General features: G+C 40.8%; 1 protein-coding gene across 4 annotated transcripts in view; it reads left to right on the top strand.

Moving 5' to 3' along the window:
• Window positions 1–57: 57 nt before the first annotated feature.
• Window positions 58–24896, top strand: part of BUD13 (BUD13 spliceosome associated protein) — a 101117-nt gene continuing 76278 nt past the window's right edge. For 2 of the 4 annotated variants that reach the window (XR_013376901.1, XM_077893634.1), the window contains exons 1-9: window positions 58–243; window positions 2586–2679; window positions 6955–7039; window positions 9610–10557; window positions 13247–13551; window positions 15108–15213; window positions 15575–15713; window positions 16031–16215; window positions 16453–16534. Coding sequence is in view for 3 of the 4 variants with exons in the window: in XM_077893634.1 (XP_077749760.1) it covers window positions 101–243; window positions 2586–2679; window positions 6955–7039; window positions 9610–10557; window positions 13247–13551; window positions 15108–15213; window positions 15575–15713; window positions 16031–16215; window positions 16453–16534 (2087 nt within the window). In the remaining variant the exon portion in view is untranslated. The remainder of the gene's footprint in view (window positions 244–2585; window positions 2680–6954; window positions 7040–9609; window positions 10558–13246; window positions 13552–15107; window positions 15214–15574; window positions 15714–16030; window positions 16216–16452; window positions 16535–24896) is intronic. The other 2 variants (XM_077893633.1, XM_077893635.1) reach the window with 2 other exon arrangements.

Below are 24896 nucleotides of genomic sequence, written 5' to 3'. Positions count from 1 at the left end.
CCGGCCCCGGCCCCGCCCCCCCGGGGGCCCCCCGCCGTGCGCTTCGCGTTCAGGAAATTTGTCCCCAGCGCCGAGCCGTCTCCCCGCCCCCGCCGCTGCCATGGCGGCAGCTCCGCCGCTCTCCAAGGCCGAGTATCTGAAGCGTTACTTGTCTGGGGCAGGTGCCGGCGTCGACGGGGGCCCGGACTCCGGTCGCAAGCGTCGCAAAAAGCGGCCGAAGCCTGGCGGGGCCGGCGGCAGGGGGTGAGTGGGTGCTGGCGGGGCGGGGCGGGGCCTGCGGCGGCCGGCCGCCCCTCTGCTCCCCGGCTCCGCGCTCGGCCGGCGCGCCCCGCGGCCGTGCGCTCGCCGCCTCCGGCCGCCGGTAACTTTCTCAGGCTGTTCCCGCCCCGGTGGCTTTCCGGCCTCTCCCGTGGAGAGTGAGTGTCGCGCCGAGAGGAACGGCGGGGTCGCCCGGAGCCTGTGATGGCACGGCCGGGGGCTCGGCGGAGTCGGGCGCCGCGCGCACCTGGGGCCGAGTCCTGCGCGGGCGGGCGCCGCTCCGAGGGGCGCGGGCGGGCGCCGACCGGGGCTCCAGGATTCCGCGGCGGAGCGGGGCCGCCGTGCCGCTCTCCCGGCGGGTCCGCGCAGGACCCCAGGACGTGACTTCCTAAGGAAGTAGTGCCGCCGCGGGTGTAGCTAATCAAGATGCGGTCACAGCACGTCAGGACGGGCGCCAAATCCAGCGTGCCCGGGGACCCCTTAGGAAGGGGGGGATTTGGACGCAGAGATGGGGAAAGCCCGCCGTGTGAAGATGGAGGCCGGCCTTGGGCTGGGTTTACGCTGCCACTAGTAGCCAGAGTATGCGAGTACGCCTGCCGCTGCCAGCAGTTGGAACAGCCAAGGAATCCGCCCCCCCCCGCCCCCAGCCTTCCCAGTGGGCACTGCCTTGCAGACACCTTGATTTCAGACTTCAAGCCCCCAGGACCCTGAGAGAGTACAGTTCTGTTGCCTTAAGCCGCCTGGTTGGCGGCACTTTGTCAGGCAGCCCTGGGGAACCAATACGCCCAGCTCCAGAGACCAAATCCACTTCCTTTTTTTTTTTTTAAATTTTTATTTATTTATGATAGTCACAGAGAGAGAGAGAGAGAGAGAGAGAGAGAGAGAGAGAGGCAGAGACACAGGCAGAGGGAGAAGCAGGCTCCATACACCGGGAGCCCAACGTGGGATTCGATCCCGGGTCTCCAGGATCGCGCCCTGGGCCAAAGGCGGGCGCCAAACCGCTGCGCCACCCAGGGATCCCCCAAATCCACTTCCTTTCGTGGGTTGCTTCTTGCCTGTTCTTGCCCTCTGTCTTCCTGCCTTCCGACTTGTGTCGATTGTTTGGACACAGACAGTGCCATGTAGAGAAAATAGCTTGCTTGACCTCTGGAGTAATACCAGTCAGAGTTTGAGTCCTGGCTGTGCCACGTTGTGGGCTCTACGGCCTTGGGCAACATACTGTCTCTCCAAGACTGTTACCGCAGCTTCCTTTCTTTATTTTTTAAAAGATTGATTATTTATTTTATTTATTCACAAGAGACACAGAGAGAGAGGCAGAAACCCAGGCAGAGGGAGAAGCAGGCTCCATGCAGGGAGCCTGACGTGGGACTTGATCCCTGGACCCTGGAATCAGGCCCTAAGCCGAAGGCAGATGCCCAACCGCTGAGCCACCCAGGCGTCCCTATTTTTTTTTTTTTTAAGATTTTATTTATTTATTCATGAGAGACACAGAGAGGTAGAGAAAGAAGCAGAGAGAAGCAGGCTCCATGCAGGGAGCCTGATGTGGGACTCGATCCCAGCACTCCAGAATCATGGCCTGGGCGGAAGGGAGACACTCAACCACTAAGCCACCCAGGTGTCCCTGTTACTGCCTCTTTAAAAGGAGAGTAATACTATCGCTCTATGGTTGTGATTAGAGAGGTATAAAGTGATAACTGGCTGTTCAGATAGAATTGTTCACATCATGGTAGTCATTGTTAATTACTTGGACTCATGCATAGTTTATCTGTGTAACAAACATGTATTGAACACCTACTTCTTATGCCAGTTACTTCAGGGTGTTCAGGATATCACAGTGAATGAGAAGGCATAGACCCTATTCTAGTGGGCCTTATAGTTTAACAGGGATCCTGGCTTTAAACAGCTAATTACACAACTAACTGATTTATTTTCTTTGTGATTAATGCAATGAAAGTATTCCAAGGATGCATAATAGAGGTTCTTAGTCATGGGAAGTAAGGGGAGAAGCTCAAGGAAGTTAAATGTATCCTAGGACTCTTAAGACTCTTAAGAGTTTCCCATTAAAGAAAGAAGAGTAGGCCAGGCCGAAGGAAGGAACTGAATATGTGAAAACTGATGTGGTAAGGTATTGGCTCATTCCAGGCACCAAAAGATGATTAGCAAGGTAGGGAACTGTGGAGGCAGTGGTACAGGTGAAGTTGGCCGTATAGGCAAAGACTGGACCTTGCAGAGTCTTGTAGCTTATACTAAATCCATAGATAACTGTTTGTGGGCTGTCACCCAAGAATGATTCTTCCCTTTTTGATCTTTTTATTTTTCATATTTAGAATGCGGATTGTGGATGATGATGTGAGCTGGACATCTATCTCTACCACTAAACCAGAAAAAGAGGAAGAAGATGATGATGGAGATTTGCCTGTGGTGTGTATCTTTTGAGGTTGTGAGGACTTTGAAATGCAAGACTCTCAATCTTGATTCTTAGTACAGGGTGGATTTATAAGGGGGAATGTTAGGGCCCAAAAGAGGTGACACTTTTCAAAGAGCTGTTTTATTTAATTAATTTTTAAAAAAGATTTTATTTATTCATGAGAGACACAGAGAGAGAGGCAGAGAGATAGGCAGAGAGAGAAGCAGGCTCTCTCTGAGGAGCCTGATGGACTCAGGAGCCTGATACAGAACTTGATCTCAGGACCCCAGGATCATGATCTGAGCAGAAGGCATATGTCCAGTTCAACTTGTGAGCCCTCCAAGAGCTGTTCTAAAGTAGTTTACTTTGATAATGCCTATAGACCGCGTGTTTTCTTTGTTCATGGAGGGCCTCATTAGCCTAGAAATGGGAACTAATCACAGAGAGGCAGGACTTCTCATTGTAATGTTTACAATTAGCTGTGGTTCAGTTTATTGGAATGTACCTTAAAAACAATGTTCAGATTCAGTTACAGGAATATTTTTATTTGTTCCTTTTATTTATGGATTCAACCAAGTTTGAAACTGTATGCTTCTAAGTACTGTAGATATATAGATTAATAAAACCCAGCGTTTATACTTTAGAGACCATATCCTAGATGGGAGACTGAATTTCAAATAATTTCAACAATGTGATAAATGGTGAAGAGACATTTTGCATGTGTACCAAGTGCTTTTAGAGTACAGGGGAAGTAGCATTTTTTTTTTTTCCCCACTGGGATATTCTTTTATAATTTTTTTAAGATTTATTTGAGAGAAAGCGTGCACACACACAAGTGGCAGGGTGGTGGGCAATTCGGTGGGTGGGCAGAGGCCGAGGAAGAGCACACTCCCACTGAGCAGGGAGCCTGACATGGGGCTTGATCCCAGGACTCTGAGATCATGACTCAAGCCGACTGAGCCACCCACGTGCCCTCCACTAGGAAACTCTATGAAGGATATAAATACCTGAATTGAGTTTTGAAGGATGAGTAAGAACCAAGTGGGGGAAAGCATAGGCAAATCGTTCTCTAATTGATACTGTCATGGAAACTTCGCTGAGAAGCTGAAAAGGAGAGCTGTTGAAGGGCTGTATCACACTAAAACATTGTAAAAATGAATTCTAGATGAGTATATTCAGTGTTAATCCCCGGCATATTCTATAGTACATTATTTAAGATAATAATAATTACAAGGGAGGGGATCCCTGGGTGGCTCAGCGGTTTAGTGCCTGCCTTTGGCCCAGGGCGCGATCCTGGAGTCCCGGGATCAGTCCCACATTGGGCTCCTGGTATGGAGCCTGCTTCTCCCTCTGTCTGTGTCTCTGCCTCTCTCTCTCTCTGTGTCTATCATGAATAAATAAAATTTTTTAAAAGAATAATAATTACAAGGGAAATAGTGGGGTGCTTGGCTTTCTAGGTCAATGGAGCATGCAGCTCTTAATCTCCAGGTTGTGAGTTTGAGCCCCACATAGAGATTACTTAAAAAAAAAAGAAGAAGGGAAATAATGATCTTAAGGGACCAACTTAATTTGAGCCAGAGCCAGTCACTTAACCTAGTTAATGTTTACAACATTTTCTTTTTTTTTGTTATAAAAGCAATACATATTTGTAAAATATTAGCAAATTACAAGGAGGTTTAAAATTTTGAAAAGAATATAGTAATTACTGATTCTGTGACTGTTCAGAGGTAACAACTGCTAACATTTGGATGCATATGTCTTTAATTCATAGATTATACATACTTGTATTTTATTTATTTTTTAAATATAATCCAGATCACACTGAGCATATGGTTTCGGAGTCTGCTTGCTCGCTCTTTCTTTCCTTCCTTCCTTCCTTCCTTCCTTCCTTCCTTCCTTCCTTTCTTCCTTCCTTTCTTTTCTTTTCTTTCCTTCCTTTCCTTCCCTTCTTTCCCTTCCTTCCTTTCCTTCCCTTCCTTTCCTTCCTTTTTTAAAGATTTTTATTTATTTATTTATGGGAGCCACAGAGAGACAGGTAGAGACATTAGCAGAGGGAGAATCAGGCTTCCCCTTAGGGAGCCCAGTGCGGGACTTGGTCCTAGGACCCTGCGATCATGACCTGAGCTGAAGGCAGATGCTCAACCACTGAGCCACCTTGGTGCCTCTGGAGTCTGCTCTTTCATTTAATAATATGTTGTGACTACTTTAGTAAGATTTTAAAATATTCTTTGAGGACATGCCTTTTAATGGCTGCAGTGGTAGGTCATTATATGTATTAATGTAACCTGTCCTTTTACTGGACATATGGGTGGTTTTCTATTTTAAAATATGGTGCTTTGAAAAACATCTTGTACAGAATCATTTTAGAAATCTGTTAATTTCTTTCTTCCCATCAAGTGGAATTAATAGGTTAGAAATTATGGTTCTTTTGAGCTGTATTCCCATTTTACTGTCCAAAAGGTGATACCAATTTATACTCTTCTTAGAGTTGTTTGAGAATGCCATTTTCCCCATTTCTTCATCGTTACTAGAGAATTATTTACAACAAAAACAATAATAAACATTGTCAGTTTGGTAGGTGAACAGTGGCATACAGTTTCTTTGAAAAATAAATATTTTTTTCATATGCTTATTGGACATTTGTATTTTATAAATGTTTTGGCATTTTTTCCATTGTTTAGGAAATTGAACTTTTTAATTGATTTATTTGATATTTATATGATGAGAATATATTACCTGTTTTACCTGTCATAGGCATATTTTATTATTTTCTTTTTCATTTATAATTTTCAGTATTTAAAAAATTTAGTTTTTATATAGTCAGGTCTGTTAATTTTCCTTTATAATATTGTTTTTTGCTCTTATGATTGCCTCAGAACCTGAACAAGGGAGGCTTTAGCCCCATTGCTCTCTACAATGGTTAAAACAGATCTTGATTATTGAGTTTATTTTTGTTACTGCAAGACCATCACCACCACCAGTAATCATGGCAAAATAATTAGGACAAGCACAATAGCAGTGGCAGTACAAGAATAATGGGTATAATTTATTGAGCATTTACCATGTACCAAGCTGTTTAGCTTACATGAATTATCTCATTGAGTCCTCATAGAAATCCTTTGAGTTTTCCTTTTACAAATGAGGAAATTGAGGTTTAGAGAAAATAATTGCTGGAGGCTACACAAATATTAAGTGGCAAAGCTGTTGATTTAGATCTCAATTTATCTTGCTTGAATTCATGCCGGTGCTTTCCTTACCCAGTGAGATATCTCAAAACTAGGTTACCTAAGGAATCATGGTGGGCTCTTGGGAACAGAGAAACAGAAGTGAATTATAACCTGGGTTTGGATTTCAGTTCTGCTACTTGCTAGCTGTGACACTGAGAAATTTATTTCTCTGAGTCAGGTTGTTCTTTATTAGTGTGGAAACTTTCTTTGGAGGGCTCTTTTGAGGATTAAGTGAGATAATGTAAGTGAAGCCCAAACACAGTGCCTGGCACGTGGTTGGTACTCTGTAACTAGAATTTATTAGAATTTATTATGCTGTCTTTGGAAGTGTGTTACTTGGAAAGGGGATCAGGTGGAATTGGAGTTAGACTTTCTAGCACTGCCCCCAAATACAATGGAATGTCTTGTAACATAATGAGTTCACTGCCAGTAAATTGGTTCCCTGTCAGGGAGGGACTGGGTTAGTGATCATTTATCAAAGGTATAAGAAGATTCCAGATTTGTTTGGTAATTTGGGTGATGTGAAACGTGTTTTTATCCCTTAAAGATTTGTAGATTCTATGTATTTCTTAGTGATTTCTTTTGGTTGGATTTAAGAAAACCTATCATTGTGATGATAACCTATAACAGCAAAGGTTTCATGAGGAGCCTGAAGCCGTCGATGAGTGATAGGTGTGACAGGGAACCTTCATGTATTTTTACTCTGAATGTAAAAGTAAAAAGGTAAAAGGAATTTAGCTTTTTGCTTACCTGTGGTAGTTGTATACCTGGCAGGTGATAAAGAGGATTTGTAATGAAGAAATTCACCTTTGGAGGAAAATTGGTTAGTTAGAGAAAGATCTATAATTAAATTATCCGGTGACAATTAGATAAACATCTCATGGGGCAAACATAACTGAGGACCACTACATGTTTCTGTGTGTTTCTTCATGGCTGTTTTGGACTTGTGTGTGTTATACACATTAGGAATGGGAATGGTCATAGTTTCAGGTTCTTGAAACAACAGTGCTCCTTGCTTGGATCCTGTGGATTTTTTCAACATAAGTGTCGTAACTCTGACAGGTGGCTGAGTTTGTGGATGAGCGGCCGGAAGAGGTAAAGCAGATGGAAGCCTTTCGTTCCAGTGCCAAATGGAAGCTTCTAGGAGGTTAGTTTTAACAATAAATAAATTTAAATTTCCCATATGTAGGGGAAGCCTTTTTTTTCTTCTCCGCACTTTTCTTTTAGAGAAATGCATAGTTTGTTTTAGTGTGTTTTTGATCTTGAAAAATATAGTGTGAAAAAGAATTCAGAACTTCTTCAGAGGTAGCAAGAATGGGAAATGAGAGACCAAGTATCCCATTTTCTCTTATATTTTGGCATTAGGGTTACTGAAGTCAGGAAGTGACTTATTTGAGGGCCTTGCAATAACTACTCCGCCCGGACCCAAATATAGGGGCACTTAGTACATAGGACTTTGGAGGAGTAAATCTTTGTTCTTGCTTTAAATATTGGTATTTTGCAATGCATTATCCTCCACTTGCCCACTCTATACCCTCTCCCTAGGCTAATAATTTAACTCCCTATTTAAAAAATTTTTCAGTTTTTGTGGATTCGATAAAGGGCATTCGTTTGTCATGTTTGAGCAGAGACAAGCCCTGTTCTTATTTATCTTGGTTTCTACCCTGCCTAGCGTAAATAGGGATCTTACTTCTGGATAACCATTTAACTCCAGTTTACTCTCTATATGTGTTCCTTTTTCATACACAAAGGATGGAAGAATTAGCTCCAAGACAGGATTTGTTCTTTCTGTGTTATGCTTTGTGCTTATGTTAATCATCCTACGATTCTGATAAGAAAAAAAATGTATAACTAAATGACAACTGGCTATAGATTAGTGGTCACTGTTGCCTCAGTTACTGTTGCCTCAGTTACAATAATTCAGTACATTATTGTTATGTTTTATGAATAAAAAGTTTATTATCCATATGTATTCTTTCATCAGAATCTTGTTCACTCTTATTATTTTCTGCCTTATCCTGTGATTGTGTTTCTAGTTGTTTCCATAGTCCTTTTTTCAGAGAGAATCTTCTGGTCTCCATATTTGTAGGTCTAGGAAGTGATACCAAACGCCCCTTTCCTCCCAGTAATTCTTTTTTTTTTTTTTTTTTTTAAAGACTTTATTTATTTATGAGAGAGGCGGAGGGAGAAGCAGGCTCCATGCAGGGAGCCTGACGTGGGACTCGATCCCAGGACCCCAGGATCATGCCCTGGGCTGAAGGCAGCACTAAACTGCTGAGCCACCCAGGCTGCCCTCCCCCCAGTAATTCTTTTTCTTCACTCCCCACTGCTCTATCCCCATTTGTCACTGGAAATACCCTCATTGGTCTCTGATCCTTACTTTCTTTTTATAAATGTCATGGAATTTATCAATGCCATGGATTAGATTTGCTATCAAATCTCCCATAGATATCAGTACTTTTCTGTGAGTGATTCTAGTCAGATAGGATTATACCTCAAAGTAAAGGAGTTGACTTGGTTTAATTCATCCACTTAGTGAGTGTTCATTGGGCCCTACCCAGCATTTATTTGTACTGGGGCCATGGAGCTCAATGACAAGAAATGGAGGAGAAACTGGATTTTGGAAATGTCTTGAGTTGCTCTAAACATTTCATTCTCTTATACCTTTGAAAATTTGAAGTTTCAAACTCTTTCCTCAACTACTTATTTTATTATTTTTTAAAGATTTTATTTATTTATTCATGAAAGACACAGAGACAGGGGGGGAGAGAGAGAGAGAGAGAGAGAGAGAGAGAGGCAGAGAGGCAGAGACACAGGCAGAGGGAGAAGTAGGCTCCATGCAGGGAGCTCGATGTGGGACTCGATCCTGGGTCTCCAAGATCACGCCCTGGGCTGAAGGCAGCGCTAAACTGCTGAGCCATGTGGGCTGCCCCTCAGCTACTTATTTTAGAAATTGTACCTGGACTGTGGAGTTGAATGGATCTGGGCTGGATCCTCCACGACTCTGCCACATATTAGTGGTATGACTTTACTTTTCTAAGAATATCAAGTTCTCCATCTGCAAAATGGGGATCACAATATTTGTCTTTCAGGCTTATTGTGAGAATTAAGTGAGGGAATCTATATAAACCATTGGCTTATAGTAGGTGACCAGGAAATGCTGATTCCTCTTTTTTTCTGGTGATTTCCCCCCAGCAAGGAGCACAGTGAAGTGAATTAGTTAACAGCATTCCATTTTGATGTGGCACAGGGTTATTTAGTTTTCCTTCTGAAAGAAGAGTAAATATGAACTCTGTGTTATCTAGCTTGAATATCAGTAGGAGCATCTGGGAACTTTGCACAGACACGGTTTTGGGAAGAGCACTGGGTTGACAGCTAGAGGATCGGGGTGTTAGCCCATCTCTTCATCTGAGTGGCTGTGACCTTTGGTAAGAAATCACTCATCTTGGAGCCTCTTTTCATGTCTGTGAAACAAGGACCCCTGCTCAGCTCACCTTACAAGGTATAATATGAAAAATGCATTTAAATGGCTGGTTAGGCAAATACAAGGGATTATCTTTAAGGTATTCATGATTGCTGGTTTCTTGTACCTAAGCAAAAGACCTGTGCAGACCTTTGGGATTTCTGAGTAGTTCTGACATGTATCTTTTGAAACTTTGAATACTAGGGGTAAATAGAGCATCTGTGGGGATCTAACTCTTTGCTCTTTGTGTTTAGGCCACAGTGAAGATCTACCCTCAAATAGACACTTCCGTCACAACTCTCCGGATTCATCTCCCCCAAGGAGGGTCCGTCATGACACCCCAGATTCATCTCCCACCAGGAGGGCCCGTCATGATACCCCGGATTCATCTCCCCCAAGGAGGGTCCGTCATGACACCCCAGATTCATCTCCCCCCAGGAGGATCCGTCACGACACCCCAGATTCATCTCCTCCCAGGAGGGTCCATCACGACACCTCGGATTCATCTCCTAGGAGGGCCCGTCACGACACTCCGGATTCATCCCCTCCCAGGAGGGTTCGTCACGACACCCCGGATTCATCTCCTCCCAGGAGGGTCCATCATGACATCCCAGATTCATCTCCTCCCAGGAGGGTCCGTCACGATACCCCAGATTCCTCTCCCCTAAGGAGGGTCCGTCATGACACCCCGGATTCATCTCCTCCCAGGAGGGTCCGTCATGACACCCCAGACCCATCTCCTCCCAGGAGGGCCCATCATGCTTCTCTAGATCCTTCTCCCCTCAGGAAGCCTCATCGTCACTATTCAGGTGCGTCTCCTAGGAAAGCCCATCATGACACACCAGATCCATCTCTTTCTAGGAGGGCCCATCATAGTTCCTCAGATAGCTCTGTTTCCAGAAGGGCCCGAAATAGCTCCCCTGACACATCTCAACCTAGAAGGACTCTTGACTCCTTGGACACATTGCAGCTCAAGAGGGCTCGTCATGACTCCCCTGATTTAGCTGCTAATGTCCCTCATTCACTGCCCAGAACCAAAAGCAGTAAAGCCCCAGAAAGAGCCTCTAGCAAAACTTCTCCACATTGGAAGGAGCCAGGACCATCTCATGCACCACTCCCAAAGAACAGCAAGTATGAGTATGACTCTGACCTCTCTCCTCCACGAAAAAAGCAAGCAAAATCCCATAAGCATGATTCTAAGGGTAAGCATTTGATTGCCTATGAGAGGGATTTACTCCTTAGGTGCTTTCTTTCTTTCTTTTTTTTTTTTTTAAAGATTTTATTTATTTATCTATGAGAGACACAGCAAGAGAGAGGCAGAGACATAGGCAGAGGGAGAAGCAAGCTCCATGCAGGGAGCCTGATGTGGGACTTGATCCCAGGACTCTGGGATCACGCCCTGAGCCAAAGGCAGGTACTCAACCGCTGAGCCACCCAGACGTCCCTAGGTGCTTTCTTTTTTTATTTTATTTTATTTTGTTTTGTTTTTGTTTTGTTTTGTTTTGTTTTATTTCATTTCATTTTATTTTATTTTATTTATTTTATCATTTATTTTATTTATTTTATTTTTTTATTTAATTTAATTTAATTTAATTTAATTTAATTTAATTTAAAATTTTTTTCCTAGGTGCTTTCTTTTGGACCTTTTACTTATGGTCTTTAGAAATGAGAATGGTATTTTTTGGAGAAGTTTTATTCTCTTTAAATTATTTATTTGTTTTAAAAATTTTATTTGAGAGAGAACACAAGCAAGGGGAGTGGCAGAGGGAGAAGCAGGCTCCCTGCTCAGCAGGGATGTGATGTGGGGCTGGATCTCAGGACCCTGGGATCATGACCTGTGTTGAAGGCAGATGCTTAGCCAATTAAGTCACCCAGGCACCCCTGGAGAGTTTTAAAAAACTGTAGGGAAATGGGGAGAGGTTGAGATGAGGAGAGTTATAATTTAAGGTGGCAAGGAGGACATTTTTATAGATCTTTTTATTTTTTTTTCTTCCCATCCTGTATGAAAATGCTGCGTGTTTGATGTAGAAAATTCAGAATGTATAGAGATGTGTAAAGAAGTAGAAGAAAGGTTATAAATTCTGTCATTCAGAGCCATTCATTCTTAGTGTTGTGGCCAATGTTCTTTTAGGCTTTTTTTTAATTAATTTTTTATGTAGTTAAGCCTTTTCTATGCAGCATATACATGTTGTATGTGTAAATCTTGCCTATTTTTTTCACTTAACATTAGCTTCCCCGTGTCATAAAGATATCTCTTTGTCAGTATGATCTTTATCGGTGTTCTGTTATATAAATGTGCTTAACCATTTCCCTGATACTGCATGTTTTAGGTTATTTCTAAATTTTTGCTTTTATAATTCTAAAATGAAACACGTACTTAAATTGTTGCCTATATGCTGGATTATTTCCTTATCTACTTTTAGATAGATTTCCTGGAAATTTAAGTACTTCTAGGTATGCTTCCTAGGAAATTAAGTAGAAATTGACTTACTGGTAAGAGGGATGTATATTTTTTTTTAAAGATTTTTTTTTTTTTTTTTTTATTCACAAGAAACACAGAGACACAGGCAGAGGGAGAAGCAGGCTCCATGCAGGGAGCCCGATGTGGGACTTGAACCCGGGTCCCCAGGATCATGCCCTGGGCTAAAGGCGATGCTAAACCACTGAGCCACCCAGGCTGCCCGAGGGATGTATATTTTTAAGACTGTTGATACCCATTGTAGATTGCCTTTTTAGGAGTCGATTTGTGATGTTTCTGTCTACAGCTCAGGCCTGTGCAGTAAGGTTTGTTTACTCAGTCTTTGTCCCTAGGTACTGCTTTCATTATTTTTTTTAAAGATTTTATTTATTTATTTGTTTATTTATTTATTTATTTATTATTTTTTTAAGATTTTGTTTATTCATGAGAGAGAGAGAGGCAGAGGCACAGGCAGAGGGAGAAGCAAGCTCCACACAGGGAGCCTGATGTGGGACTCGATCCCGGGTCTCCAGGATAATGCCCTGGGCTGGAGGTGGCGCTAAACTGCTGAGCCACCTGGGCTGCCCTAAAGATGTTATTTATTTATTTGAAAGAGAGAGTAAGGAAGAGAACGAGAGCACTGGCAGGGGGAGGAGTCGAGGAAGAGGGAGAAGCCGACTCTTGGCTGAGTAGGGAGCCTGACACGGGGCTCTATCCCAGGACCCTGAGATTGTGACCTGAGCCAAAGGTAGATGCTTAACCCACTGAGCAACCTAGGCGCCTCCTGTTTTCATTTTTCAATAAAATATATTGTTATCCTTTAGTCTCGAACATCAGTGTATATTCTAGGTAGTTTTAACTTTTGCCACAGCACTGAGATCTGAGTGCAAGTTGTTTTGCCCTTTCTATGGTCAGATAAATGTGACATAGGTGAGAATGTTGAGGTCTCACATGCTAGTCACAGTTACTAGTAACTTGGGAATAGAACCCCACATCCTCCCTATTGGTTTTAAAGGTTGTCCCTTTAAAAAAAAATAAAATAGGGGAACCCTGGGTTGCTCAGCGGTTTAGTGCCTACCTTCAGCTCAGGGCGTGATCCTGGGGTACTGGGATCAAGTTCCCCATCGGGCTTCCTGCATGGAGCCTGCTTCTTGCTCTGCCTGTGTCTCTGCCTCTCTCTCTCTCTGTCTCTCTCTCATGAATAAATAAATAAAATCTTTACAATAAATAAATAAATAAATAAATAAATAAATAAATAAATAAAAATAAAATAAAATCCCTGATTCTGCTTTTCTCGCACATCATCTGTACTTGTGTTTTGGTTAGTGGTAGCTCTTTAGAGGAGGACTAAATGAATATTGACTATTAGCTTCGTAAGTTCTGTTTTTAAGATTCTGCCAAGGGGATTAAGGACTTTATTTTTTTATTTCTAGGCTCTTCCCCCAGCCACAGGAAATTTCATATGAGTTCTTCACCTAGGAGACATCAGAGTCACATATTGGACACTTCCTCCTACCCAAGTGACAGTCGGAAAGCCTCTGATTCAGATCTTTCTCCTCCGAGGCATAAACAAATTTCAGGGCACAAGGATTCTGATTCAGATCTGTCACCTCCACGGAATAGACCTACACGTCGGAGCTCTGATTCTGACCTGTCTCCACCAAGGAGGAAACAGAAGGTCAAATCTTCTGATTCTGATCTGTCTCCACCTCGAAGGAGTCAGCCTCTAGGAAAGAAGGTAGAGTTTTTCAAGAGCCGTGTCCTTCTCTTAGAGTGACTCCTGTTTTCTAGCTTTGTACATGTCTCCAATACATAAACCAGAGAGGGAGGAGGTAGTTCCTGGTAGTATAGTATATCTAGTGCAGTTACCTCTAGAGCTCTTTGCTTCTCTCTGCAGGCCAGACTGACTATAACCCAGCCCAGAAGAACTTGCAAACACCAGGTTTCCTAAGTACCTTCTGTCTTTCTATTCTCTTAATTCCACAAATCTCAATTTTTAAAAAGTCCAGAAAAACTTTCTATTTTCTTATGAATGAACTAAGAACTATAGTTTACAGAGTAGAATTTGGAGTACAAGCCTTGTGTTGGATATTCAAATCCTACTTCTTCAACTTACTGTGTGAGATTTGAACAAGCTGTGGAATATCTCTAAGCTCCAGCTTCATCTGTAAAACATGGATAATGGTAGTATGTACTTCATGAGGTTATTGTGAGTTAAATGTGTAAGTGTATCTTACAAGTGCCCAGGACAAAGTGAGACATTAGCACAAGCAATTTATTATTATAAATTGGACTACAGGTCTCTATATCCAGAGCATAAAGAGAGGTGTTTAAAATATAAAATGACTTTTAGAAATCATATCACCTGGGAAGTCAGTGTTTTGTTTTATTTTAAATCTATGATGAAGCATGAATTGCCCAGATCATCCACATGAACTCTTTTTTGTTTTGCAAAGCACACTGGTGCTAGGAAAAGAATCTTATTCCAGTGGGTTGGTTAAGAAATAGTAATAGAAAAAAATGAAAAGAACAGTAATAGAGTCTGCAATATGCACATTTCCGTCCAACCCAGACTTTTCCAGGTAAGTCTTCTCTGTCACCCACATTATTCTTGTAGCCTGTCCCTGACTCAGGAAGTGGGGCTCTTCTCTTTTGGGGAACAAAGTGAGGTTTGTGTTGAAACTGGACCCATTGCATTTTAGGCATCTGTTTCTTTCATGGACAATTTTATGCTAATCAGGTTTATATGTTGCACTGGATACTCTGTATACTCCGTTTATGGGTCGGTTGGTTATCTTGATATGAAATGGAATTTAATAAAAAGGTTTGATTTGGTCATAACTTGTCATTATCCTGAAATGTATCCACAATTGAAGGACCTTAGATTTGCTTGAATATGTAGTTGAAATGGAATATTTTATCAGTGTATGTCTCTACTGGAGGGCTTAGAGCTTGATACAGGTTTCAATCAGGTGATTTGAAAATGCATCTTCATGTGTGCAGTTTATATATTAAAAAGTCAGAAATATAGATGCTGTGCCTTTTCTTTAATATTTTCTTAGTTTGTGTTTCTGTTTATTCTTAAAACTTAATAGTACTGTTAATTTGCCACCAAATTCAGCTTTATTCTTTTTTATTTTGTGAATCTTGTGGTCAATAATGAGAATACAAAGCTACAGTGTTTGGTTTGGTTATTGCTAATTATCAGGCAAAAATGCATCTAACTGTGTATACCCTGGAGCCTACTGCTACATTGTCTCATTAATGTCGCATGCTCCCCTTTCTATTGCATAGGCTACACACATGTATTCTGGGGCTAAAACTGGGTTGGTGTTAACTGACATACAGCAAGAGCAGCAGGAGCTCAAGAAACGGGACCAAGAAACTCTGGCGTTCGAAGGTAAAAATGTAAAAATTCAGAGACTAATTGAGGCTCATTTAGATTTTATTTTTTTAATGTAGTTTATTGTGCCTGATATTTTAAACTTTTAATTGATATCAAATTTCAGTTCTGGTTTTATGTATTATTTTAACTTCTTAGTAGGCCCAAGTGATTCTTTTCATTCTTGAAAAAGGTTAGTTAGATATTGGTAGGAGCTATTTGTAGTCTGGCTGCAAAAGTTTTTATCCAGCATCAGAATCCCAAGTGGTTAAAAAAAAAAAAAAAAAGGAATCCCAAGTGGTTGATTTCAACTGTTAGAATATTGTTTCTGATTTTGATACCTGATGTTTATCTTTAAAAGTAGAATTTTCCTTTGCAGCTGAATTCCAGTATGCTGAAACTGTATTTCGAGATAAGTCTGGCCGTAAGAGGAATTTGAAACTGGAACGTTTAGAGCAAAGGAGAAAAGCAGAGAAGGACTCGGAGAGAGATGAGCTGTATGCTCGGTGGGGAAAAGGGTAAGAGAACTGCCGAAGTGAAGAACAAGACTGTGCTAGGACTGGAGAGGACATTCTCTAGTTTCCTGACCAACTAGTTCATTGTTCTGCCTTCAGAGCCGTTTCAGGAATGGAAAATTTGGTGTGCTCAGTCTCCTTCCTAAAATACTGATGTATTCTACACTTTCAGTTCGCTTTCTGGAAATTTTACTCTTTTCAATATTTGGCTTGTGCTGTCAGAAAAAGGAGGTGCTCCAAATGTAGTCATATGGTCCATTTTAGTGTAAGAAGGGAAATGTTACACTAGATAGCAGACACTCTTGGTTCTTTTTGCCCAGGCTAGTCCAGAGCCGGCAGCAACAACAAAACGTGGAGGATGCAGTGAAGGAAATGCAGAAGCCGCTGGCCCGTTATATTGATGATGAAGATCTGGATCGGATGTTGAGAGAACAGGAAAGAGAGGGAGACCCCATGGCCAACTTTATCAAGAAGAATAAAGCCAAGGAGAACAAGAATAAGAAAGGTGAACCTTTTGGGATTCACCAGAGACTTATGTAAAGAAGGATGGTCGTTAGGCTGATGGTACATAGCTGGACAGAGAGAAGGCTTTCCCACACAGTTTTAGATTCCTTGTATTTGGGAGTTAGGGTTCAGCTCAGTAGAGATCTCGGTGTAAAATTTTTTGTTCCTACTGCCACTCAGTTCTGAATTGAGTTACATAAGGTAACTAACTTCTTTTCTCTCTCTCTCCTCTCACCAGTGAGACCTCGCTACACTGGTCCTGCACCTCCTCCCAACAGATTCAATATCTGGCCTGGTTATCGCTGGGATGGAGTGGACAGGTAAGCCTGAATGTTTCGTACATTTTTGTTTTCTTTTCCATCTGCCCCTAATCTTCCCTAACCGTTCTTAAATTACTCTCCCTCTCTCTCTACTCTAAGCACAAGGTTAATAACATGTAGTTTGCTTTTTTTAAGGTCTCCAAATCCCATTTCCCATGCTCAGAATACTACTACTCCTATTTTCCTTTTCAAAGCTTTATAAAGCTCTGGACAAATTGCTCTGGTGGTGCTGATAGGATACCCTTTGTTTCTGACATTGGTCACCTCTAGTGATATTTTCTAAGGTTTAGAGGGAATGAGTGATGGATGGGAGTCTGGAGTCTTTTTGTGTGTTGTATCTTTAAAATGTAGTTCTTCAACCTTCTCTTCACTGCCTTAGGAGTGAGCTACTTACAGGGTCTCACTGACCTCTGCAACCAGCATCTACCCATATACTCTAACTTCCTGTCTATTAACATGATGACCTAAATGTGCTTCTATCCAAAGTCTGTCCCTCTCCTTATACATTAGAGTCCGTCTCCTCTTGCCTACAAAGGACATTGTTCTAGCATTTAGCATGATAATTCTCAAACTTTTTGACCTCAGGAGCCCTTTCTACTTCTAAAAATTACTAAGGACCCCAAAAAACTTCTGTTTATGTGGAATACATCTTTTAATATTTACCATATTCAAAATTAAACTGAGGTGTTTAAAAGTGTTTATTACTTTTATTAAAAGTGTTTTTACCTTTATTAAAAACTTAATAAAACCATTATGTTAACATAATTGCCGTATTTTTAAAGAAAAATAACTTTATTTTCCAAACAAAGAAAATAGAAGAATGGCATTGATTTACATTTTTATAAATCTCATTCATGTTTGGCTTAATAATAGATAGCAGGATTTTGCATTGATCTTTTATGGTATGTTTAGTTCAAGTACTAAGGAAGAAAATTTAGCCTTAGAAAATTCAGCTTTATATATAAGTAGTTAGAAAAGGAAGATGTATTATGTGTTTTGATACTACACAAAAACACAGCAAATGATAATTTCTTAAAAGTGATTTATAATACGGAGCCTGAAACCATATCAAAAATTTTCCATGCTGTTACATTAAATTCTTTTTTTTTTTTTTTCCTGCTTTGGATGGATCTTTTTGTGGTGCATGATTTTATAACATCATGTACTGGTCATTTGGAAAATACTGGTTTGCTGAGTTTTTCAGACCTGCCAAATGTTGACATTTCTCACTGTGTAACATCAAATAATCTTATATTTGTTAACATTACCTCTGATCTCATTACCAAAATCTTCAATGGGAAGCTAGAGTTCATGGTGGCAGATAAAAATTTTTTGAAATTCTAATTTACACTTAAAAGTTTGTAATTTTATCATTGGTGAGAAACATCAGTTGTTATTGGAGTGAAACTCACTTTGTACAATAGCTTTTTTTGTAGATTCCTTCAGATTTTGTACCTAGAGGATCAGGTCATCTAAATATAAACAATTTTACTTCTTCCTTTCCAATCCAAATGTCCTTTGTGTTTTCTTTCCTTATTGCACTAACTAGAACTTCTGGTGCATCTGAATAGAAGTAGTAAAAACAGACAGACATCTTTGTCTTCTTCCTAATCTTAGAAGAACAATCAGTCTTTAGCTGTAACCTATAAGTTTTTTGTAGATTTCCTTTACTGGGTTGAAAAGGTTCCTTTCTGTTCCTAGCTTGCTGAGAGTTTTTTTTTTCAGGAATGTGTGTTGGATGTTGTTTCATTCTTTGATCCATGAGTTATATAGTAATGTATTGTTTAATTCTAAACATTTAGATGTTTCTAGATACCTCACTGTTAATTGATTTCCAGTTTAATTCTCTTGAGGTCAAGGAATATACTCCATAATATTTTGATCTTTTGAAAATTAGTAAGCTGCATTTTATGGCCCAGTATATAGTTACCTTGATGAATAGTCTGTTTGCATTTGAGAATAATGTGTATTCTGTAGTTGTTTGGGAGGTTGTTTTGAGAATATTTTATTGTACTTTTTAAAAAATAAGCTCTTTGTTTTTTAATAACTGTAGATTTATTTATTTTTAAAGATTTTATTTATTTATTCATGAGAGATACAGAGACATAGGGAGAGGGAGAAGCAGGCTTCCTGTGGGGAGCCTGATGCGGAACTCGATCCCAGGACCCTCAGATCATGACCTGAGCCAAAGGCAGATGTTCAACTATTAAGCCGCCCAGGTACCCCATAATAATTGTAGATTAATAGAAAACTTGCAAATAGTATGAAGAATCCTGTATATTCCTTGTCCAATTTTATTACCATTCATTACATGATCATGGTACATTTATCAGAGCCAACATTGGTATGTTATTATTATTGTACCAATTGGCACCCTGGGTGGCTCAGCGGTGCAGCACCACCTTCAGTCCAGGGTGTGATCCTGGGGACCAGGAATCGAGTCCCTCGTCAGGCTCCCTGCATGTAACCTGCTTCTCCCTCTGCCTGTGTCTCTGCCTCTCTCTCTGTGTGTCTCATGAATAAATAAATAAAATCTTTAAAAAAGATGTACAAATTTTACATGGATTTCACTAGTTTTCCATTAAAGTCCTTTTTCTGTTCAGGGATCCAATGCAGGATCTCACATCGCATGTAGCTGTCATACCCTTTAGTCTTCTTTAACCTGTGACAGTTTCTCAGTATTTTTGTTTTTTGTAACCCTGACAGCTTTTTGTAATATGGTCATTTATTTTATAGAATGTCCCTCAAGTTGGGTTCATTTGATGTTTTTCTCATGATTAGACCAAGATAATGGGTTTTTGGAAAGAATGCTACAGTGTGAAGTGCCCTTCCCATCACGTCATTTTAACAAGTACCACAGGACATTGCTAATGATGCTAATAAACTTAATCACTTCATTAAGGTAGTGAATGTTTGCCAAGTTTCTCCACTTTAAAGTTGCTCTTTTTCCCCTTTCATACTCTGCTCTCTAGAAGTGAATTCAGCTTGCACTCAAAAGATGACCTATGGGTAGGATATCTACATGTAATATTTGGACCTTTTCTATAAGGATTTGTTTCATCACCCCATTTATTTTAGTCATCTATTTTTAGCAGTAATAAATCATGTATATTTCATACTATTGTAATCCAGTAATATTTATTTTTGTTGCTCAAATCATTCTGTTCTTCAGCCACTGGGAATTCTTTAAGGTGTCCTTTTGTCTGCCCTATCCTTTTATTTTTTGAGCACTCTCTGACTTTCTGGTACTACAGGATGCTCCAGATTCATCTTGAATTTTCTCTGTCCTGACTCTAGAATTAGCTATTTTTCCAACGGGCCCTAGTGGCTGCTTTTAATGGATAATGGTATTTAGGAACCAAGATCTGACTTGTACAAGTACTTGTTACTGTGATGTCATTGTTCCTGGGCCCTGATAGTAGACAGAGCTAGGTAGTACATGTGTTGTAATCCATGTATACACAATGTCTGTCATTATTTCTGTACCTATTTACTATGTGTCTGTATACATACATGTTTATACAGATACATAAATATGAGTTCATACTGGTATAACTGACTCTAATGCAGTATTACCCCTTTTTTTTTTGTTTATAACTTTCTCCTCCAACACTGAGAAACCTGGCACCCACCATCTACCATCCGCTTTGCTTACCTCAGTATACACATAACAGTTTCAGAATTGAGAAATGAAATGAGAAACAGATTTCCAACTAAAGTATAGTATTCATGTGTAGTTGCTTTTACTCTTACCCTAATAATTTCTAGTGAAAGTACCATTTTCCAACATAACTTAAAGGGTCAACTCCCTGCCTCCCCACTCCCATACTATTATGTCATATATTTATAATATAGTTAGATTTTTTTGTCATAGTCTATAGTCTATCCTGGGATCTCCTGACACCTGGGTGATTTTTCCTTTTTAGAGTTTGCTTATATTAGCATTTACTTTTTATGGTCTATGGTTCTGTGGGGTTTGACAAATGCATAGAGTCATCCATTCATTACCCTAATACTATATATAGAACAGTTCCATCATCCTAAAATTTCCTCCGTAAGTCTTCTTTTAGTCAGTTACACCTTCTCCACCAAACCCTTGTGATTAGTGCTTTGTTTTTTGTGCCTATAGTTTTGCCTTTTTCAGAGTATCACATGAATGAAATCATACAATATGCAGCCTCTTGAGTCTGACTTATTGCACTTAGCAAAATGCTTTTTAAGATTCATCCATGTTCTTGCATGCATATCCCATTTTATGGATGTGCCATTTTGTTTATTCCCCAGTTGGACATCTTTGTTGCTTCCTGTTTTTAGTGACTGTGAATAAAGCTGCAATAAACATTTGTGTATAGAGTTTTATGTGGACATAGTTTTCAGTTTGCTTGGATAAATACCCACTGATTGCTGGATTATATGGTGAACTTTATAAGAAACTGCCAACTATCTTCCAATTTGCTATACCATTTTATGTTAGGCCAAAGAATGAGAATACCCACTGCTCCGTATCCTTCCTTACTTAGCCTTTGGTATTGTCAGTGTTTTGGATTTTAGGTGTGCACATTCAGTATTGGATTTTAATTTCTCTGTTATTATTTCAGCTAAGTCTCTGCAATGTTTACTCTAAGATCAGTTTCTGTCTTTAACTTACCGTGGCCTACTGAGTACTGTTTCACATAGAATATAAGAACCTTCTAACACTATATAGTTCCATCCACCCTCAGTTCTATGTGCTACTGTTGTCATGTATATAACATAAATGGTATAGATCCTACAATACAGTATTCTAATTTTTATAGTTACTTAAAAAAAAAACTAAGAAAACAACAAAATGTATAGTTGTTAATATTTAACTCACATAGCTACCATTTCTGGTGCTCTTTTTTATTTCCTCTGAACAACCTTTTTTTAAAAAAAATTTTATTTATTGATTTGAGGGGGGGGAGAGAGAGAGAGAGAGCAGGGGGGAGGGGCAGAGGGAGAAGGAGAAGCAGACTCCCCACTGAGCAGGGAGCCCGCTGTGGGACTTGATCCCAGGACCCTGGGATCATGACCCAAGCCGAAAGCAGGTGCTTAACTGAGCCACCCAGGCCCTCCTCTGAACAACTTTTAATATTCCGTTAGTGCAGGTTTATTGGCAACAAATTCTGTTTTTGTTGATATGAAATGTCTTTATTTCACCTTTATTTTTTCAAAACTTTAATTTTGAAATAATTTTAGACGAGAACTTGAAAAAATAGTAGTGTGTTACAGTGTATCTTTTACCCAGCTTCCCCCAATTATAATCTGGTACATTACTAAAATAAGGAAATTGATGTTGGCATAATTCTATTAAATTAGAGCCTTTTTCTCACCTTCATTTCTGAAGGATAGTTTTACTGACATAGTGTTGGAGGAGGTCATCAAGAGGACATGACCACTGGTTGACTCACAAACTGGACCCAGGCAATCAGAGGGCTCTTACTGCCTCCCTTGTCCTTGGGATGTGTGTCCTTGTCTACTCTTCCCTTAGTAACAACTGTTTCATGGCTGTAGCCTTCAGAGAGTAAGGTATTGTTGAGACCACCTGGGCCAAATATGTGATTGAACCCAGTTAAGGCCTCTGTATAAGTTTCTAAGATTCTGGTGGGTGGAAACCCAAGACAGGCTTCATGGTAAGTCCCCTTGTGTATTGAACCTGCTCCCTATCAATCTGGAGTGGCCACCTCTTTCTTCTGTGTATCCTTGCCCTCTGCATCTCAGGGCCAACTTCAGACTTCACCCGAGGAGTTCACAAGCTTGCGAGCCAACACATGGAACTCTGGATTGATAGTACTAGACTTGGGTGACAGTTCTGCCAACTTTTTTGAGGGTGTTTCTGCATTTTTTGGCCTCCATTGTTGTCCTCAGTCCTCATTTGTTTCATTGTTACCTCCCCTCCCACACATACTTCTAAAGCATTGTTTTTCTCTGGCAGATTTTCTTTTTTTTTTTTTTTAAGGATTTTATTTATTCATGAGAGAGACACACATACACACACACACACACACACACACACACACAGAGGCAGAGACACAGGAGAGGGAGAAGCAGGCTCCATGCAGGGAGCCCAACATGGGACTCCATCCTAGGTCTCCAGGATCAGGCCCTGGGCTTAAGGCAGGGCTAAACCGCTGAGTCACCCGGGCTGCCCTCTGGCAGATTTTCTTCTGCTAGGCTTTCAGCAAGCAGTTTGACTATGAGATACTTCAGTGTGGCAGCAGCTACAGTTTCTGCTCAGTTCTTTTGGTTTCCACCTGCTGCTTTTTCATTGGGCCTAATGTGGGTTCCCCTGCACAAACATGGTTTAGCAGGTGGCCAAAGATTTGGGTGCAGTTTGTATTTTCTGGAGTTCATCTGTTTTGTAGGTCCCTCCCTTCCAGAGTTTCCTCCCTGATTTTCCAACTGCTCTGCCCTCTTTGCACTGACGCCTCGAGTCATTAAGCCTATGGCTTTCTGCCGCCATGAGCTGTGTAGATTGGGAAGTGCCCTCTGGCAAAACGCCTTACAAATCTCTTCACACATAGATTCCTGTCCAGGTTCTGCCTGCTTTTTGGTCACTTTCCCATGCCTTCAAATAATTTCAAATACTTGCAGTTTTATATTTTTTCCAGATTTTATAATTGCTGAGGGTAGATTAGTCTGCTCAAGTTCCGCTGCTGTACCTGCCCTACGACCCAGCAATTGCACTGTTGGGGATTTACCCCAAAGATACAAATGCAATGAAACGCCGGGACACCTGCACCCCGATGTTTCTAGCAGCAATGGCCACTATAGCCAAACTGTGGAAGGAGCCTCGGTGTCCAACGAAAGATGAATGGATAAAGAAGATGTGGTTTATGTATACAATGGAATATTACTCAGCTATTAGAAATGACAAATACCCACCATTTGCTTCAACGTGGATGGAACTGGAGGGTATTATGCTGAGTGAAGTAAGTCAGTCGGAGAAGGACAAACATTATATGTTCTCATTCATTTGGGGAATATAAATAATAATGAAAGGGAAAATAAGGGAAGGGAGAAGAAATGTGTGGGAAATATCAGAAAGGGAGACAGAACGTAAAGACTGCTAACTCTGGGAAACGAACTAGGGGTGGTAGAAGGGGAGGAGGGCGGGGGGTGGGAGTGAATGGGTGACGGGCACTGGGTATTATTCTGTATGTTAGTAAATTGAACACCAATTAAAAAAAAAAAAAAAAAAAAAAAAAGTTCCGCTGCTGTGCCCGAAATCCATTGCACCACTTCATATGGGCCTAAGGCATTGTTCTTCCGTCCCTTGAGCTGCTGTCGAAAGCTGAGGCTCTAGTCTCTGATATTGGCAGGTATCCACAGGGTGGCTGTGGTTTCAGGCTAGCTTACTACTCTGCTTTGCAGTTTGCTGGATATAGGCTCTTTGGTAGTGGGAGCATATTTCAGAATGTTAATTTGTAGCCAGATGTAGATCTTTTTACAAGCCATAACCCTAAAGATTATCCCTGCTACACTGAGTCCATCCCCCCCCCCATTTTTTTTTTTTCTATTTAAAAAAAAATTCTGGATCCAAACTCAGAACACTACCTGACCTAGGATTTTCCTGGCATTTGATCTGTTTCCCACTCTCCCAGTAGTTTTCTTCCACTTTGTATTTTTTTCTAGATTTTTCCTTTTAGTTCTCTTTTTCATCTTTGCTTTCTTTCTGATTATTCTTTTGTCACCTTTTCTAGTTTCTTCTGGTTTTGGCCCATGGCAAGTGAGCATTTCTGGAACAGATCTGTAGTTGGAAAATTCCCTAAGGTCAACTGACCTTAATCCCATTATTATTATTATTATTATTATTCAATTTGCCAACATATAGCATAACACCCAGTGCTCATCCCATCAAGTGCCCCCTCAGTGCCTGTCACCCAGTCACCCCCACCCCCCACCCACTTCCCTTTTCACCACCCCTTGTTCGTTTCCCAGAGTTAGGAGTCTCTCATGTTCTGTCTCCCTTTCTGATATTTCCCACTCACTTTTTCTCCTTTCCCCTTTATTCCCTTTCACTATTTTTTATATTCCTCAAATGAATGAGACCATATAATAATTTTGTCCTTCTGTGATTGACTTATTTCACTCAGCATAATACCCTCCAGTTCCATCCATGTCAAAGCAAATGGTGGGTATTTGTCATTTCTAATGGTTGAGTAATATTCCATTGTATACATATACCACGTCTTCTTTATTCATTCATCTTTCGATGGACACCTCCATAGTTTGGCTATTGTGGACATTGCTGCTATAAACATCGGGGTGCAGGTGACCCGGCGTTTCACTGCATCTGTATCTTTGGGGTAAATTGCATTGCTGGGTCATAGGGCAGATCTAT

This window comes from Canis aureus, chromosome 3 (assembly GCF_053574225.1).
Source record: "Canis aureus isolate CA01 chromosome 3, VMU_Caureus_v.1.0, whole genome shotgun sequence".
Classification (NCBI taxonomy): domain Eukaryota; kingdom Metazoa; phylum Chordata; class Mammalia; order Carnivora; family Canidae; genus Canis; species Canis aureus.
Note: the sequence above shows the minus strand (reverse complement) of the source record. Positions and strands in the feature narration are given on the sequence as shown.